The sequence below is a fragment of the Sceloporus occidentalis genome, unplaced genomic scaffold (assembly GCF_023333645.1).
Source record: "Sceloporus occidentalis isolate IW3139 unplaced genomic scaffold, rSceOcc1.0.p SCAF_89, whole genome shotgun sequence".
In the NCBI taxonomy this organism is placed as follows: Eukaryota; Metazoa; Chordata; class Lepidosauria; order Squamata; family Phrynosomatidae; genus Sceloporus; species Sceloporus occidentalis.
The window spans coordinates 2,534,234-2,550,892 of record NW_028317069.1 but is presented as its reverse complement, the minus strand read 5'-3'; the positions used below and the strand labels follow the sequence as shown (position 1 = coordinate 2,550,892).

The 16,659-nt window shown below is 54.8% G+C and overlaps 1 protein-coding gene across 1 annotated transcript in view; it reads right to left on the bottom strand.

Moving 5' to 3' along the window:
* The window catches only part of LOC149284701 (regulator of G protein signaling 6-like), an 80,607-nt gene that overhangs the window by 11,995 nt on the left and 51,953 nt on the right, over nucleotides 1–16,659 (bottom strand). The window contains exons 3-8 of the mRNA XM_089496403.1: nucleotides 15,764–15,814; nucleotides 4,268–4,374; nucleotides 2,380–2,431; nucleotides 1,294–1,358; nucleotides 670–746; nucleotides 300–381 (exon numbers count right to left, since the gene is read on the bottom strand). Of these exons, the coding sequence (XP_089352529.1) occupies nucleotides 300–381; nucleotides 670–746; nucleotides 1,294–1,358; nucleotides 2,380–2,431; nucleotides 4,268–4,374; nucleotides 15,764–15,814 (434 nt within the window). The remainder of the gene's footprint in view (nucleotides 1–299; nucleotides 382–669; nucleotides 747–1,293; nucleotides 1,359–2,379; nucleotides 2,432–4,267; nucleotides 4,375–15,763; nucleotides 15,815–16,659) is intronic.

Here is a 16,659-nt window from a genome sequence, read left to right as displayed (position 1 = left end):
GGAGTTGTTGGGGACAGAGGCTAAACCACCTGACATGAAGAGCATCACCGGGTGGCAATGTGGGAGCTGCAATGGGGGTCCGTACAGCAACAGCACAAACCTCCATTGGTCTTAAAGCTCCACGGCATGGCAGTTATATGTGATAGCGGAATGTACCCGAGGATCAGAACAGCGCAATAAACTGACACTTGGGAGGTGATATAACAGTTAACGTATGGGAAGCAATGCAAGGTCACTTATAACCGTTTCTATACCAAGAAGCAGAAAATTAAAGACAGTCTATTGAACATGTGACTTACCACAGGCCGATGAACGTCCCAGAATCCTCTTTCTTGGCTGTCTAGAATTTTCCTCTCAGTCTTGTCTTTCTTTCTGTCAATCCTGCAATTAAATAATTTCAAGGGAAACATCTTCCCAGCTGAAATACCCCACTGAGCGGAAGTCCTGATTATCTAAAGTAACTGAAATTCTATGGCAAACATTGGTTAAAGGGTCCCTCTGGGTGATTAAGACCGATCCACTCTATTGGACACCACAAGGCAGTATGATAAGGGGTCAGGGTGTTTGTCTACAACTAATAAGCAGCTGTTCTTGTGAAGACTAAAACGGTCTTAAAAACTTTGATACTTGTAATGCAACATTTTGGTTGGAGTCGCCCTTCAAACTTACTTGACTTGCGCCTCTGCTTGCATAAAGATGAATTCCCATTTCCGTGCAAATGCTCGTTGCAGTCTTGCTAAATTTTCCTGGCATTTAAGTGGAAAACAAAAATATATTAAATTGTTGGGATATGAGAATATAATTAGTTTTATTCTTGCTCTAGTAAAAGTTTACTATGCTAACCAAATGTTAAGGATTTCCTACCTGTTTGAGTGGACAAGAGAACCCACAGAGGCCTACTAAAAGACACTCAATAGTCCCAACATACTTACCTCTATATCGGCCCTTTAAAATAAGCTTTAGAGATATTTGAGACTAATTACTCAAAATTAAACGATAGATATCCATTCCCCTAGAGCATTCCAATTCTCAACCATTGTGTACAATTACATGAAATGCATACCCAAAAAATTTAAAGATCCTGAAAGCTTTAACAAAATGGTTTAACCTAAAGAACTTTTAGGTATGCTAGAACAGCAAAGAACACAATATTTCAGAAAGGGCAATTTTGGGCGCACATACATTTGTGTAAAGAAAGTTAAAAATGGTAAAACCCTTAATGGTTTTTGTAGGTAAAGTTCAAAGAGTACGGATTCTGCTTCTTTCCACAGGCTGTGATCTCAGTATACCTACGGCTTCATAATCTGCTAGCTCCAGTCTTGCTTTGTTCTGCATGGTCCTCTTGCATAGATAAATAGCTGAAAAGAGAATATTTTTTTTAGCTATAGCCAAAATCCTGTGTTCCTATCTATATGGCTAGCCATAGCCAAATTTGATAAAAACATTCCAGCGGGCCATTATAGATTTAGGATTGAAAAAGTCCCACCAGATTCTTCCCAGCACAGAGTAGACCTACGCAAAACCCGATACCGAAAGCTATAAACTAGCTGTCTTGAGATGCTTAACGGCTGGAGATTTGATATATAGCCACTAGAGCAAGCATTGTGTATGATTAAACGTATTTTAAATGGTGCACAGATCCCAAAAACATTTGAAGTAGAGAAAAGTCATCTTAGTAAGAGCAGAAGCTTTCTGGCATTTTTAATGTTATTGGTAACTTTGTATTTACCTTTTGTAAGAGCACTATGGACTCTGAGCTCTGAATCAATCTGTGCCAAAAAATTATTTCTAATAATTAAGTCTTAGCAAAGAAAGCTTCAAGACACATCTCAAGTGTATCTCAAGTGTATCTCAAGTTACAGGAGTAATTGGTCATTCCTAGGAGCGATCTTAATTTCCTTGACATTGGTGGGAGTTCTGGCGTTCAGGACCGCCTCAACTGTCTGTGGATCAAACCGTTCACAAGATACCTCATGTCCAAAGACGTGGACTCTGGTACAACACCATTGGTCTTTCTGTAATGAAAGTTTAAATCCTGCCTCTCTCAATGGATTAAGCGCATGCCTGATCTCCTTAATCAAAAATCACTTTTAGGCAAGCTATCACCCACCACATAGGTTAAGGTCCCCCATCCAAATGCATTGGGCGTTGTTTAATGCAATTTACACAGCAAATTTATAACCGGATTAAGTAACCAGAAGGCATCCACACATTTTGTTTTGCAAGTGCAACATTTTATAAGCCCATTTAGAGAATCCAAGTGTCATTGCTAGGGTTTAATACAGTATTCACATAAACAGCAATGTGTGGGTATCAATGGTAAAATGCATGAATTAGTTTGTTTTTTTAATATATATATAGTTTAGAAACTTTTCTTACCATAGTCTGTGTTTTCTGGTTCCCAGCAGTTTGAAGGCCAAAAATAGGGTGCCTAGAAAGAAAAGAATAAACCAAAACAAGTCCATTTTAGTTCTAAGAGGAAAGACTAGTCCATACCTTCAGACTGTATAGGCGACTCGTTTCCCATCGTGATGGGCATTATGAACATGAAGGCTTTCCTACACCCTATTGTTGGGAACCTCAGCATTTCAGACATCTGCTTATTAGTTGCCTTGATTTATATTTTTAGCCCAACATAGTAAATAAATTACAAAAGCTTTATGGCCCCCAGGGGTCAGTAGAGGTTGCATCTGGAAATGTATATTGAAGTTAGTAACTTGGACACCTGCAGGGCCAGACTGGCCATTTGGCACATTGGGCAAATGACAGCTTCATTCCAATGTTCCCCAAAGGTGTGACTTGCGCTCAAACATGCCGCACTACCCGTTTAAATTTACCAATCACTAATGTCTCCATTAATTAAAGAATTTAAGATCTTGAATATTTTTAAAGGTAACCATCTTTGATAAATGTATTCTCCGTAAGTACTTATTGCTGCCTACTCTTTAATTTCTACTCATAACCTTCAATCAAATTAACTAGCAAAGAAGTCATTAAATATGTGGAAGCATTAGTTCCTTTCTTGAAAAGGTTTTTTTAATTGCTATTTATGAACTTGAGTGAAAAATTACCTTTATAGAGGAGCTTGACATTTTTCATATGAAATTAAGTTCTTTACGTATAAGATATGTTAATGTATATATACTTAAGTAAACCGATCATGGCAAGCCAAAGCTCATCAAGCATTGGAAGACTATGTATATAGAAATGCCCAGGAGGGATATACATCTAGAAGGAAACCAGTAGTGTGGTGGTGGTAGACCAACAATCTCTAGAACTTAGATATTACTTGAGGAAATCAAGTGTTATTACACTATTGGGGCTGTCTATTGCTCTATTGTACAGGAGACCAGGTGGGGTATGTACAGACTCGGAACCTGTCAAGAGGAAGGAAAACCATGACCATCTTGAAGACAGGCTGTAGGACTATGTATACCTTTGACCACAATAAGAAAAATAAGATTATACAGCATTTGAATAAGAAAGCAACATCACAACTCAAGTTCCTATTAAGACATTTCCTACATGGCACTAATGATAAGTTGAAAGGGAATATGTATGCTGTGTCCTTTAATAGGCATCTAATCAGACTTTGTGTCTATATCACTTGCTTTATTTGATTTACTAAAGGAAACGGCATTTTGTATGCCTGGAGTAACCTTAAAAATGCCTATAAATAAATAAAAAGGACACAAATGTGTCGTCATGGACAGTTAGAGGATGCCTGGGGCTGTCGTGGTGTGAAAATCTCTGAACGCTATTGAGGCAAATTCAGCCCTCGTCTGACCCCTACTTACACTTAGTCTAATTAAATGCTATTTCACAGTGGATGCTTAATATTAATGTACATTAATTTTATGCAATATATTTTTGATGTATTGTATGCACAGAAATGTACAGCCCACAGATACAATATACTGTACATAAACTTAATAAAACAGAAAGAATATTCTTAAGGAATATATAATGGAGAGAGATTGCATGTCTATGTGTCTGAAATTAAGACACAACAAAAAGATGTTGTGAAGCAGAAACTTGTAAATAGCCCCCAATCAGCATTGTGCAAGATTAAGGACAGCCAAATGGTTTACAATGGCTTAGGAGCCCTTGAGGTTACGGGGGGGGGGTAAAGGTTGGACAGGTTCTCTTGCCCTAATTGGTAGACCTCCATGGTGAGCTAATGAAGAAAAATAGAAAGCTAGAAGGATCATTCTTTAGTCATGGATTTCAGATTGCTCGTCAATGAGCAATACCAAGATTGACATACCTGAAAACGATAAAAGGTGCCATCGTCCTTCAGTGTGAGCACGTGATCTGATATTGGGAAGATGTATCCCTGGGCTGCTATAAGGCTTCCTAAATGTATTGCTTCCACTGAAAGAAAGAATCCTAATCAATGACCTTGTTTGATCCAAACAAAGAAAAGACAAAGCGGTTAAACGATACAATGTATTCATGTGCTAGGTTGGTGCTTGTGACATTTCCTCACCTTGCAATTATAAACCTTTGTGCATTCGGCTTGTCCAGCAACACCTTAGAGGAACGGTTCTAGCATCTGCCTAGCTACCTTTGTGCCGACAGCCCCAATTTTAAAGGATCCAGTCTCATGCCATACGAGTACAGAGTGCTCATATCAGTCAATTAGACATTTATAGAACAAGCTTCAAGAATATGTGTGCAATGGCAGCAAAAAAAATTACAAAAAACACTTGTCCACCAATTAAGTTGTCAATTAAAGGACTACACCATATATTGGTTTACTAGCACCTTAATGTACCATACAACTAGTTTAAAGTTATACGATATAAAGTAAAAAGCGGTCAAAGGAAGCCAGCTACTTAAAACTGACAAGTCATCATCTATGTATATATCTAGAATTGTAGCAGCTCCATCCATCAATTTGCTGGAAGGATGCCACCACCTATCTTCATATTGATTTTTTGTTGACATGCAGCTATAGATCTAATGACTGCGCGATATTGTCCTATAATGTATACTTTGTATAGACGGACAGTGTTTTTGCTACAATATCAGCAGCTCATCAAACTCGTATGTCCATTTTTATCATATATCAATAGCAGGTCTCAGGAACTAATAACGCAAATACAGACTAATGGATCTTTAAGACTGGGAGTCATTATAAAAACATAAATGGGGTAAGTTAAGGTAAAAGATGGAGACTAATGATATATTAATCATGAGAAAGTACTGTAAGATACACAGCGCTATGTATGCTCAGATAACGTAAAGTGAAGAGGGCTTCACGCAAAAGAGCTTGCAATCTAAAAGCTGCAATAAGGAGTCAGCCAGTGATGCAGTATTTTGGCATGTACACTACTCCTTTCACTCCCTTTGTGCAGCTCACTTACTCTTACTTCACTCATGTAGCCTTGCTTGTATAGCGCCAGGGCATCTGTGCCATGCACCAGAGGCACCCACCTTATGACCCATGAGATTATATAACATCCTTAATTCCACCATGGCAATAACAGAAATATTATCCTTTTATTTTCAGTGGACAGTCTGCTGTGCTGGTGTCAGGACTGCAGATATTGGGTCTGGTACGGGTCTGTAGAGGATGCGGGGAAGGCTAGATACAGAGAGAAACTGCCACCAGACCCAAGTGTGCGTGAGAGGGGGGTTTGAACCGCCACCAGACAAGTGCGCGTGAGGGGGGGTTTGAACCGCCACCAGACCCAAGTGTGCGTGGGGGGGGGAGATGAACCGCCACCAGACCCAAGTGTGCGTGAGGGGGGGGGATGAACCGCCACCAGACCCAAGTGTGCGTGAGGGGGGGGATGAACCGCCAAAAGACCCAAGTGTGCGTGGGGGGGGATGAACCGCCACCAGACCCAAGTGTGCGTGAGGGGGGGGATGAACCGCCACCAGACCCAAGAGCACGTGGGGGGGTGAACCGCCACCAGACCCAAGAGCACGTGGGGGGGTGAACCGCCACCAGACCCAAGAGGGGGGGGGATGAACCGCCACCAGACCCAAGTGTGCGTGAGGGGGGGTGGATGAACCGCCACCAGACCCAAGTGTGCGTGAGGGGGGGTGGATGAACCGCCACCAGACCCAAGTGTGCGTGAGGGGGGGGGATGAACCGCCGCCAGACCCAAGTGTGCGTGAGGGGGGGGGATGAACCGCCGCCAGACCCAAGTGTGCGTGAGGGGGGGGGGATGAACCGCCACCAGACCCAAGAGCACGTGGGGGGGTGAACCGCCACCAGACCCAAGAGGGGGGGGGATGAACCGCCACCAGACCCAAGTGTGCGTGAGGGGGGGTGGATGAACCGCCACCAGACCCAAGTGTGCGTGAGGGGGGGTGGATGAACCGCCACCAGACCCAAGTGTGCGTGAGGGGGGGTGGATGAACCGCCACCAGACCCAAGTGTGCGTGAGGGGGGGGGATGAACCGCCGCCAGACCCAAGTGTGCGTGAGGGGGGGGATGAACCGCCGCCAGACCCAAGTGTGCGTGGGGGGGGGGATGAACCGCCGCCAGACCCAAGTGTGCGTGAGGGGGGGGGATGAACCGCCGCCAGACCCAAGAGCGCGTGAGGGGGGGGGATGAACCGCCGCCAGACCCAAGAGCGCGTGAGGGGGGTGAACCGCCACCAGACCCAAGAGCGCGTGAGGGGGGGTGAACCGCCACCAGACCCAAGAGGAGGGGGGGGGATGAACCGCCACCAGACCCAAGTGTGCGTGAGGGGGGGGGGGATGAACCGCCACCAGACCCAAGTGTGCGTGAGGGGGGGGGATGAACCGCCGCCAGACCCAAGTGTGCGTGATGGGGGGGGGATGAACCGCCACCAGACCCAAGTGTGCGTGATGGGGGGGGATGAACCGCCACCAGACCCAAGAGCACGTGGGGGGTGAACCGCCACCAGACCCAAGAGGGGGGGGGATGAACCGCCACCAGACCCAAGTGTGCGTGAGGGGGGGTGGATGAACCGCCACCAGACCCAAGTGTGCGTGAGGGGGGGTGGATGAACCGCCACCAGACCCAAGTGTGCGTGAGGGGGGGTGGATGAACCGCCACCAGACCCAAGTGTGCGTGAGGGGGGGGGGATGAACCGCCGCCAGACCCAAGTGTGCGTGAGGGGGGGGGATGAACCGCCGCCAGACCCAAGTGTGCGTGAGGGGGGGGGGGATGAACCGCCACCAGACCCAAGAGCACGTGGGGGGGTGAACCGCCACCAGACCCAAGAGGGGGGGGGATGAACCGCCACCAGACCCAAGTGTGCGTGAGGGGGGGTGGATGAACCGCCACCAGACCCAAGTGTGCGTGAGGGGGGGTGGATGAACCGCCACCAGACCCAAGTGTGCGTGAGGGGGGGTGGATGAACCGCCACCAGACCCAAGTGTGCGTGAGGGGGGTGAACCGCCACCAGACCCAAGAGGAGGGGGGGGGATGAACCGCCACCAGACCCAAGTGTGCGTGAGGGGGGGGGGATGAACCGCCACCAGACCCAAGTGTGCGTGAGGGGGGGGGATGAACCGCCGCCAGACCCAAGTGTGCGTGAGGGGGGGGTGAACCGCCGCCAGACCCAAGTGTGCGTGAGGGGGGGGGATGAACCGCCGCCAGACCCAAGTGTGCGTGAGGGGGGGGGATGAACCGCCGCCAGACCCAAGTGTGCGTGGGGGGGGGGGATGAACCGCCGCCAGACCCAAGTGTGCGTGAGGGGGGGATGAACCGCCGCCAGACCCAAGTGTGCGTGAGGGGGGGATGAACCGCCGCCAGACCCAAGTGTGCATAGGGGGGGGATGAACCGCCGCCAGACCCAAGTGTGCGTGAGGGGGGGGATGAACCGCCACCAGACCCAAGTGTGCGTGAGGGGGGGGGATGAACCGCCACCAGACCCAAGTGTGCGTGATGGGGGGGGATGAACCGCCACCAGACCCAAGAGCACGTGGGGGGTGAACCGCCACCAGACCCAAGAGGGGGGGGATGAACCGCCACCAGACCCAAGTGTGCGTGAGGGGGGGTGGATGAACCGCCACCAGACCCAAGTGTGCGTGAGGGGGGGTGGATGAACCGCCGCCAGACCCAAGTGTGCGTGAGGGGGGGTGGATGAACCGCCGCCAGACCCAAGTGTGCGTGAGGGGGGGGGATGAACCGCCACCAGACCCAAGTGTGCGTGAGGGGGGGGATGAACCGCCACCAGACCCAAGTGTGTGTGAGGGGGGGGATGAACCGCCGCCAGACCCAAGTGTGCGTGGGGGGGGGGGATGAACCGCCGCCAGACCCAAGTGTGCGTGAGGGGGGGGGGATGAACCGCCGCCAGACCCAAGTGTGCGTGAGGGGGGGGGATGAACCGCCGCCAGACCCAAGAGCGCGTGAGGGGGGTGAACCGCCACCAGACCCAAGAGGAGGGGGGGGGGAATGAACCGCCACCAGACCCAAGAGGAGGGGGGGGATGAACCGCCACCAGACCCAAGTGTGCGTGAGGAGGGGGGATGAACCGCCGCCAGACCCAAGTGTGCGTGAGGGGGGGGATGAACCGCCGCCAGACCCAAGTGTGCGTGAGGGGGGGGATGAACCGCCGCCAGACCCAAGTGTGCGTGAGGGGGGGGGATGAACCGCCGCCAGACCCAAGTGTGCGTGAGGGGGGGGGATGAACCGCCGCCAGACCCAAGTGTGCGTGAGGGGGGGGATGAACCGCCGCCAGACCCAAGTGTGCGTGAGGGGGGGGGATGAACCGCCGCCAGACCCAAGTGTGCGTGAGGGGGGGGGATGAACCGCCGCCAGACCCAAGTGTGCGTGAGGGGGGGGGATGAACCGCCGCCAGACCCAAGTGTGCGTGAGGGGGGGGGATGAACCGCCGCCAGACCCAAGTGTGCGTGAGGGGGGGGGGATGAACCGCCACCAGACCCAAGTGTGCGTGATGGGGGGGGGATGAACCGCCACCAGACCCAAGTGTGCGTGATGGGGGGGGGATGAACCGCCACCAGACCCAAGAGCACGTGGGGGGTGAACCGCCACCAGACCCAAGAGGGGGGGGGATGAACCGCCACCAGACCCAAGTGTGCGTGAGGGGGGGTGGATGAACCGCCGCCAGACCCAAGTGTGCGTGAGGGGGGGTGGATGAACCGCCGCCAGACCCAAGTGTGCGTGAGGGGGGGTGGATGAACCGCCGCCAGACCCAAGTGTGCGTGAGGGGGGGTGGATGAACCGCCGCCAGACCCAAGTGTGCGTGGGGGGGGGGGATGAACCGCCGCCAGACCCAAGTGTGCGTGAGGGGGGGGGGATGAACCGCCGCCAGACCCAAGTGTGCGTGAGGGGGGGGGGATGAACCGCCGCCAGACCCAAGAGCGCGTGAGGGGGGTGAACCGCCACCAGACCCAAGAGGAGGGGGGGGAATGAACCGCCACCAGACCCAAGAGGAGGGGGGGGGGATGAACCGCCACCAGACCCAAGTGTGCGTGAGGAGGGGGGATGAACCGCCGCCAGACCCAAGTGTGCGTGAGGGGGGGGATGAACCGCCGCCAGACCCAAGTGTGCGTGAGGGGGGGGATGAACCGCCGCCAGACCCAAGTGTGCGTGAGGGGGGGGGATGAACCGCCGCCAGACCCAAGAGCGCGTGAGGGGGGTGAACCGCCACCAGACCCAAGAGGAGGGGGGGGAATGAACCGCCACCAGACCCAAGAGGAGGGGGGGGGGATGAACCGCCACCAGACCCAAGTGTGCGTGAGGAGGGGGGATGAACCGCCGCCAGACCCAAGTGTGCGTGAGGGGGGGGATGAACCGCCGCCAGACCCAAGTGTGCGTGAGGGGGGGGATGAACCGCCGCCAGACCCAAGTGTGCGTGAGGGGGGGGGATGAACCGCCGCCAGACCCAAGTGTGCGTGAGGGGGGGGATGAACCGCCGCCAGACCCAAGTGTGCGTGAGGGGGGGGGATGAACCGCCGCCAGACCCAAGTGTGCGTGAGGGGGGGGGATGAACCGCCGCCAGACCCAAGTGTGCGTGAGGGGGGGGGATGAACCGCCGCCAGACCCAAGTGTGCGTGAGGGGGGGTGGATGAACCGCCGCCAGACCCAAGTGTGCGTGAGGGGGGGTGGATGAACCGCCGCCAGACCCAAGTGTGCGTGGGGGGGGGGATGAACCGCCACCAGACCCAAGTGTGCGTGAGGGGGGGGGGATGAACCGCCGCCAGACCCAAGTGTGCGTGAGGGGGGGGGGATGAACCGCCGCCAGACCCAAGAGCGCGTGAGGGGGGTGAACCGCCACCAGACCCAAGAGGAGGGGGGGGAATGAACCGCCACCAGACCCAAGAGGAGGGGGGGGGATGAACCGCCACCAGACCCAAGTGTGCGTGAGGAGGGGGGATGAACCGCCGCCAGACCCAAGTGTGCGTGAGGGGGGGGATGAACCGCCGCCAGACCCAAGTGTGCGTGAGGGGGGGGATGAACCGCCGCCAGACCCAAGTGTGCGTGAGGGGGGGGGGATGAACCGCCGCCAGACCCAAGTGTGCGTGAGGGGGGGGATGAACCGCCGCCAGACCCAAGTGTGCGTGAGGGGGGGGGATGAACCGCCGCCAGACCCAAGTGTGCGTGAGGGGGGGGGATGAACCGCCGCCAGACCCAAGTGTGCGTGAGGGGGGGGGATGAACCGCCGCCAGACCCAAGTGTGCGTGAGGGGGGGGGATGAACCGCCGCCAGACCCAAGTGTGCGTGAGGGGGGGGGATGAACCGCCGCCAGACCCAAGTGTGCGTGAGGGGGGGGGGATGAACCGCCACCAGACCCAAGTGTGCGTGATGGGGGGGGGATGAACCGCCACCAGACCCAAGTGTGCGTGATGGGGGGGGATGAACCGCCACCAGACCCAAGAGCACGTGGGGGGTGAACCGCCACCAGACCCAAGAGGGGGGGGGATGAACCGCCACCAGACCCAAGTGTGCGTGAGGGGGGGTGGATGAACCGCCGCCAGACCCAAGTGTGCGTGAGGGGGGGTGGATGAACCGCCGCCAGACCCAAGTGTGCGTGAGGGGGGGTGGATGAACCGCCGCCAGACCCAAGTGTGCGTGAGGGGGGGTGGATGAACCGCCGCCAGACCCAAGTGTGCGTGAGGGGGGGTGGATGAACCGCCGCCAGACCCAAGTGTGCGTGAGGGGGGGTGGATGAACCGCCGCCAGACCCAAGTGTGCGTGAGGGGGGGTGGATGAACCGCCGCCAGACCCAAGTGTGCGTGAGGGGGGGTGGATGAACCGCCGCCAGACCCAAGTGTGCGTGAGGGGGGGTGGATGAACCGCCGCCAGACCCAAGTGTGCGTGAGGGGGGGTGGATGAACCGCCGCCAGACCCAAGTGTGCGTGAGGGGGGGTGGATGAACCGCCGCCAGACCCAAGTGTGCGTGAGGGGGGGTGGATGAACCGCCGCCAGACCCAAGTGTGCGTGAGGGGAGGTAAACAGCCACCAGACCCAAGTGTGCGTGAGGGGAGGTAAACAGCCACCAGACCCAAGTGTGCGTGAGGGGAGGTAAACAGCCACCAGACCCAAGTGTGCGTGAGGGGAGGTAAACAGCCACCAGACCCAAGTGTGCGTGAGGGGAGGTAAACAGCCACCAGACCCAAGTGTGCGTGAGGGGAGGTAAACAGCCACCAGACCCAAGTGTGCGTGAGGGGAGGTAAACAGCCACCAGACCCAAGTGTGCGTGAGGGGAGGTAAACAGCCACCAGACCCAAGTGTGCGTGAGGGGGGGGTAAACAGCCACCAGACCCAAGTGTGCGTGAGGGGGGGGGTAAACAGCCACCAGACCCAAGTGTGCGTGAGGGGGGGGGTAAACAGCCACCAGACCCAAGTGTGCGTGAGGGGGGGGGGTAAACAGCCACCAGACCCAAGTGTGCGTGAGGGGGGGGTAAACAGCCACCAGACCCAAGTGTGCGTGAGGGGGGGGGTAAACAGCCACCAGACCCAAGTGTGCGTGAGGGGGGGGTAAACAGCCACCAGACCCAAGTGTGCGTGAGGGGGGGTAAACAGCCACCAGACCCAAGTGTGCGTGAGGGGGGGGGTAAACAGCCACCAGACCCAAGTGTGCGTGAGGGGGGGGGTAAACAGCCACCAGACCCAAGTGTGCGTGAGGGGGGGGTAAACAGCCACCAGACCCAAGTGTGCGTGAGGGGGGGGGTAAACAGCCACCAGACCCAAGTGTGCGTGAGGGGGGGGTAAACAGCCACCAGACCCAAGTGTGCGTGAGGGGGGGTAAACAGCCACCAGACCCAAGTGTGCGTGAGGGGGGGGTAAACAGCCACCAGACCCAAGTGTGCGTGAGGGGGGGGTAAACAGCCACCAGACCCAAGTGTGCGTGAGGGGGGGGTAAACAGCCACCAGACCCAAGTGTGCGTGAGGGGGGGGTAAACAGCCACCAGACCCAAGTGTGCGTGAGGGGAGGTAAACAGCCACCAGACCCAAGTGTGCGTGAGGGGAGGTAAACAGCCACCAGACCCAAGTGTGCGTGAGGGGAGGTAAACAGCCACCAGACCCAAGTGTGCGTGATGGGGGGGGATGAACCGCCACCAGACCCAAGAGCACGTGGGGGGTGAACCGCCACCAGACCCAAGAGGGGGGGGGATGAACCGCCACCAGACCCAAGTGTGCGTGAGGGGGGGTGGATGAACCGCCGCCAGACCCAAGTGTGCGTGAGGGGGGGTGGATGAACCGCCGCCAGACCCAAGTGTGCGTGAGGGGGGGTGGATGAACCGCCGCCAGACCCAAGTGTGCGTGAGGGGGGGTGGATGAACCGCCGCCAGACCCAAGTGTGCGTGAGGGGGGGGGTAAACAGCCACCAGACCCAAGTGTGCGTGAGGGGAGGTAAACAGCCACCAGACCCAAGTGTGCGTGAGGGGAGGTAAACAGCCACCAGACCCAAGTGTGCGTGAGGGGAGGTAAACAGCCACCAGACCCAAGTGTGCGTGAGGGGAGGTAAACAGCCACCAGACCCAAGTGTGCGTGAGGGGAGGTAAACAGCCACCAGACCCAAGTGTGCGTGAGGGGAGGTAAACAGCCACCAGACCCAAGTGTGCGTGAGGGGAGGTAAACAGCCACCAGACCCAAGTGTGCGTGAGGGGAGGTAAACAGCCACCAGACCCAAGTGTGCGTGAGGGGGGGGGTAAACAGCCACCAGACCCAAGTGTGCGTGAGGGGGGGGTAAACAGCCACCAGACCCAAGTGTGCGTGAGGGGGGGGGTAAACAGCCACCAGACCCAAGTGTGCGTGAGGGGGGGGGTAAACAGCCACCAGACCCAAGTGTGCGTGAGGGGGGGGGTAAACAGCCACCAGACCCAAGTGTGCGTGAGGGGGGGGGTAAACAGCCACCAGACCCAAGTGTGCGTGAGGGGGGGGGTAAACAGCCACCAGACCCAAGTGTGCGTGAGGGGGGGTAAACAGCCACCAGACCCAAGTGTGCGTGAGGGGGGGGTAAACAGCCACCAGACCCAAGTGTGCGTGAGGGGGGGTAAACAGCCACCAGACCCAAGTGTGCGTGAGGGGGGGGGTAAACAGCCACCAGACCCAAGTGTGCGTGAGGGGGGGGGTAAACAGCCACCAGACCCAAGTGTGCGTGAGGGGGGGTAAACAGCCACCAGACCCAAGTGTGCGTGAGGGGGGGGTAAACAGCCACCAGACCCAAGTGTGCGTGAGGGGGGGGTAAACAGCCACCAGACCCAAGTGTGCGTGAGGGGGGGTAAACAGCCACCAGACCCAAGTGTGCGTGAGGGGGGGTAAACAGCCACCAGACCCAAGTGTGCGTGAGGGGAGGTAAACAGCCACCAGACCCAAGTGTGCGTGAGGGGAGGTAAACAGCCACCAGACCCAAGTGTGCGTGAGGGGAGGTAAACAGCCACCAGACCCAAGTGTGCGTGAGGGGAGGTAAACAGCCACCAGACCCAAGTGTGCGTGAGGGGAGGTAAACAGCCACCAGACCCAAGTGTGCGTGAGGGGAGGTAAACAGCCACCAGACCCAAGTGTGCGTGAGGGGAGGTAAACAGCCACCAGACCCAAGTGTGCGTGAGGGGGGGGTAAACAGCCACCAGACCCAAGTGTGCGTGAGGGGGGGGTAAACAGCCACCAGACCCAAGTGTGCGTGAGGGGGGGGTAAACAGCCACCAGACCCAAGTGTGCGTGAGGGGGGGGTAAACAGCCACCAGACCCAAGTGTGCGTGAGGGGGGGGTAAACAGCCACCAGACCCAAGTGTGCGTGAGGGGGGGGTAAACAACCACCAGACCCAAGTGTGCGTGAGGGGGGGGTAAACAGCCACCAGACCCAAGTGTGCGTGAGGGGGGGGATAAACAGCCACCAGACCCAAGTGTGCGTGAGGGGGGGGATAAACAGCCACCAGACCCAAGTGTGCGTGAGGGGGGGGATAAACAGCCACCAGACCCAAGTGTGCGTGAGGGGGGGATAAACAGCCACCAGACCCAAGTGTGCGTGAGGGGGGGGGTAAACAGCCACCAGACCCAAGTGTGCGTGAGGGGGGGGGGTAAACAGCCACCAGACCCAAGTGTGCGTGAGGGGGGGGGGTAAACAGCCACCAGACCCAAGTGTGCGTGAGGGGGGGGGGGTAAACAGCCACCAGACCCAAGTGTGCGTGAGGGGGGGGGGTAAACAGCCACCAGACCCAAGTGTGCGTGGGGGGGGGTAAACAGCCACCAGACCCAAGTGTGCGTGAGGGGGGGTAAACAGCCACCAGACCCAAGTGTGCGTGAGGGGGGGTAAACAGCCACCAGACCCAAGTGTGCGTGAGGGGGGGGGTAAACAGCCACCAGACCCAAGTGTGCGTGAGGGGGGGGTAAACAGCCACCAGACCCAAGTGTGCGTGAGGGGGGGTAAACAGCCACCAGACCCAAGTGTGCGTGAGGGGGGGGGTAAACAGCCACCAGACCCAAGTGTGCGTGAGGGGGGGGGTAAACAGCCACCAGACCCAAGTGTGCGTGAGGGGGGGGGGTAAACAGCCACCAGACCCAAGTGTGCGTGAGGGGGGGGTAAACAGCCACCAGACCCAAGTGTGCGTGGGGGGGGTAAACAGCCACCAGACCCAAGTGTGCGTGAGGGGGGGGGTAAACAGCCACCAGACCCAAGTGTGCGTGAGGGGGGGGTAAACAGCCACCAGACCCAAGTGTGCGTGAGGGGGGTAAACAGCCACCAGACCCAAGTGTGCGTGAGGGGGGGTAAACAGCCACCAGACCCAAGTGTGCGTGAGGGGGATAAACAGCCACCAGACCCAAGTGTGCGTGAGGGGGGGTAAACAGCCACCAGACCCAAGTGTGTGGGGGGGGGGTAAACAGCCACCACACCCAAGTGTACGTGAGGGGATGAACCACCACCAGACCCAAGTGTGCATGAGGGAAAGAAACCACCACGCACTACATCTCTGAAGCTCAAGCAAGAGCTGTTGGGAGTGCACCTGGTATTTAAAGGCTCTTTAATTACCCTGATGAGGCACAGGTGTGGGAGGAGTTCGACACGTAACAGACACATGAGGGAAAACGTAGTCGCACTAGCCAGTGATTCTCCTGGTGGCGAAACCAATAATTACAAAAACTAACAAACTCGATCACAGGTTCAAGTCTCCCTGCATCTGACAGCTGGTTTCAAATATTTGTTTTTATTATGCTATATGGTGTGACATCTGACACATGCAACACTAGCAAATACATGCCATATACATGGGAGTAGAAATCTTCAGCATGCTGGGAAAATCCTGCTTTAGTGAATAAACCCCTGGTGTTTACAAATTACTGAGAAGTGTATCTAAAAGGGTTGATTACCTGGATCTTCAACGTTGAGGTTCTTCATCAGCCACTGCACAATGTCTGCCCCTAAAAAAACAATCGTAAATAAAGCATTGGATATAAAAGTGATCATAATCAGGCAAAAGTTTTTAACGATAACTCTTTGGTGTGCACTAATTGAAGAGATCTACTGCCACAAACAGCCTCACCAATGATAGGTGTACATTAAAGTACTTTTGAGAGGGAGGTAGATAAATGGAACAGTCTCCCAGCAGAAGTGGTAGAGGTTAATACTCCTGAATCTAAGACGAGACCAAGGACAGATTAAGGTCTGAGTCTTTACAGCAGGTAGAATGGGGACACTAGATGTGGGTGAATGGGTCTGATCAGCCATCAACGTTTATGTTTGTAAGTAAATACTTTATTATGATTTGTTGTTTCTGTGTTACAATGTTGCTGTGATTCCCCAGCCAATCAGCAGAAGGAAAGCACTCCTGTCAAAAGCAGCAGGAGCACTTTCTGCGCATGCAGGATCAGGTGTTCAATAACAGCCCCCCCCCCACTCATAACTCTCAGGGTGGTTTTTTTTATTTTTTTATTTTTATTAAAAATAATCATATTTGAGTAATCACACTTTTTAACCCCTTAATGACAAAATGCATTGTTTTCAATGGGTTTAGGGACCACCCATTGTCCTTAAGGGGTTAAAACTGCCCAGCCCAGTGTTTTTTTAGCAGCAAAACATGAAGGCAATAAACCTAAAATGTTGGCCACATGACATTATTCAGCAATAATAATACCAAAAAGGGGCAACAGGTGCAGACCTTTACACTGTCAGCTGGGGTATTACTAGGGCCAACGAGGACCCAACCACCACCAGGTGCAGATTAGATTTCACCTTGCCCCCACCCCCCCCCATTTAAAATGGTTAG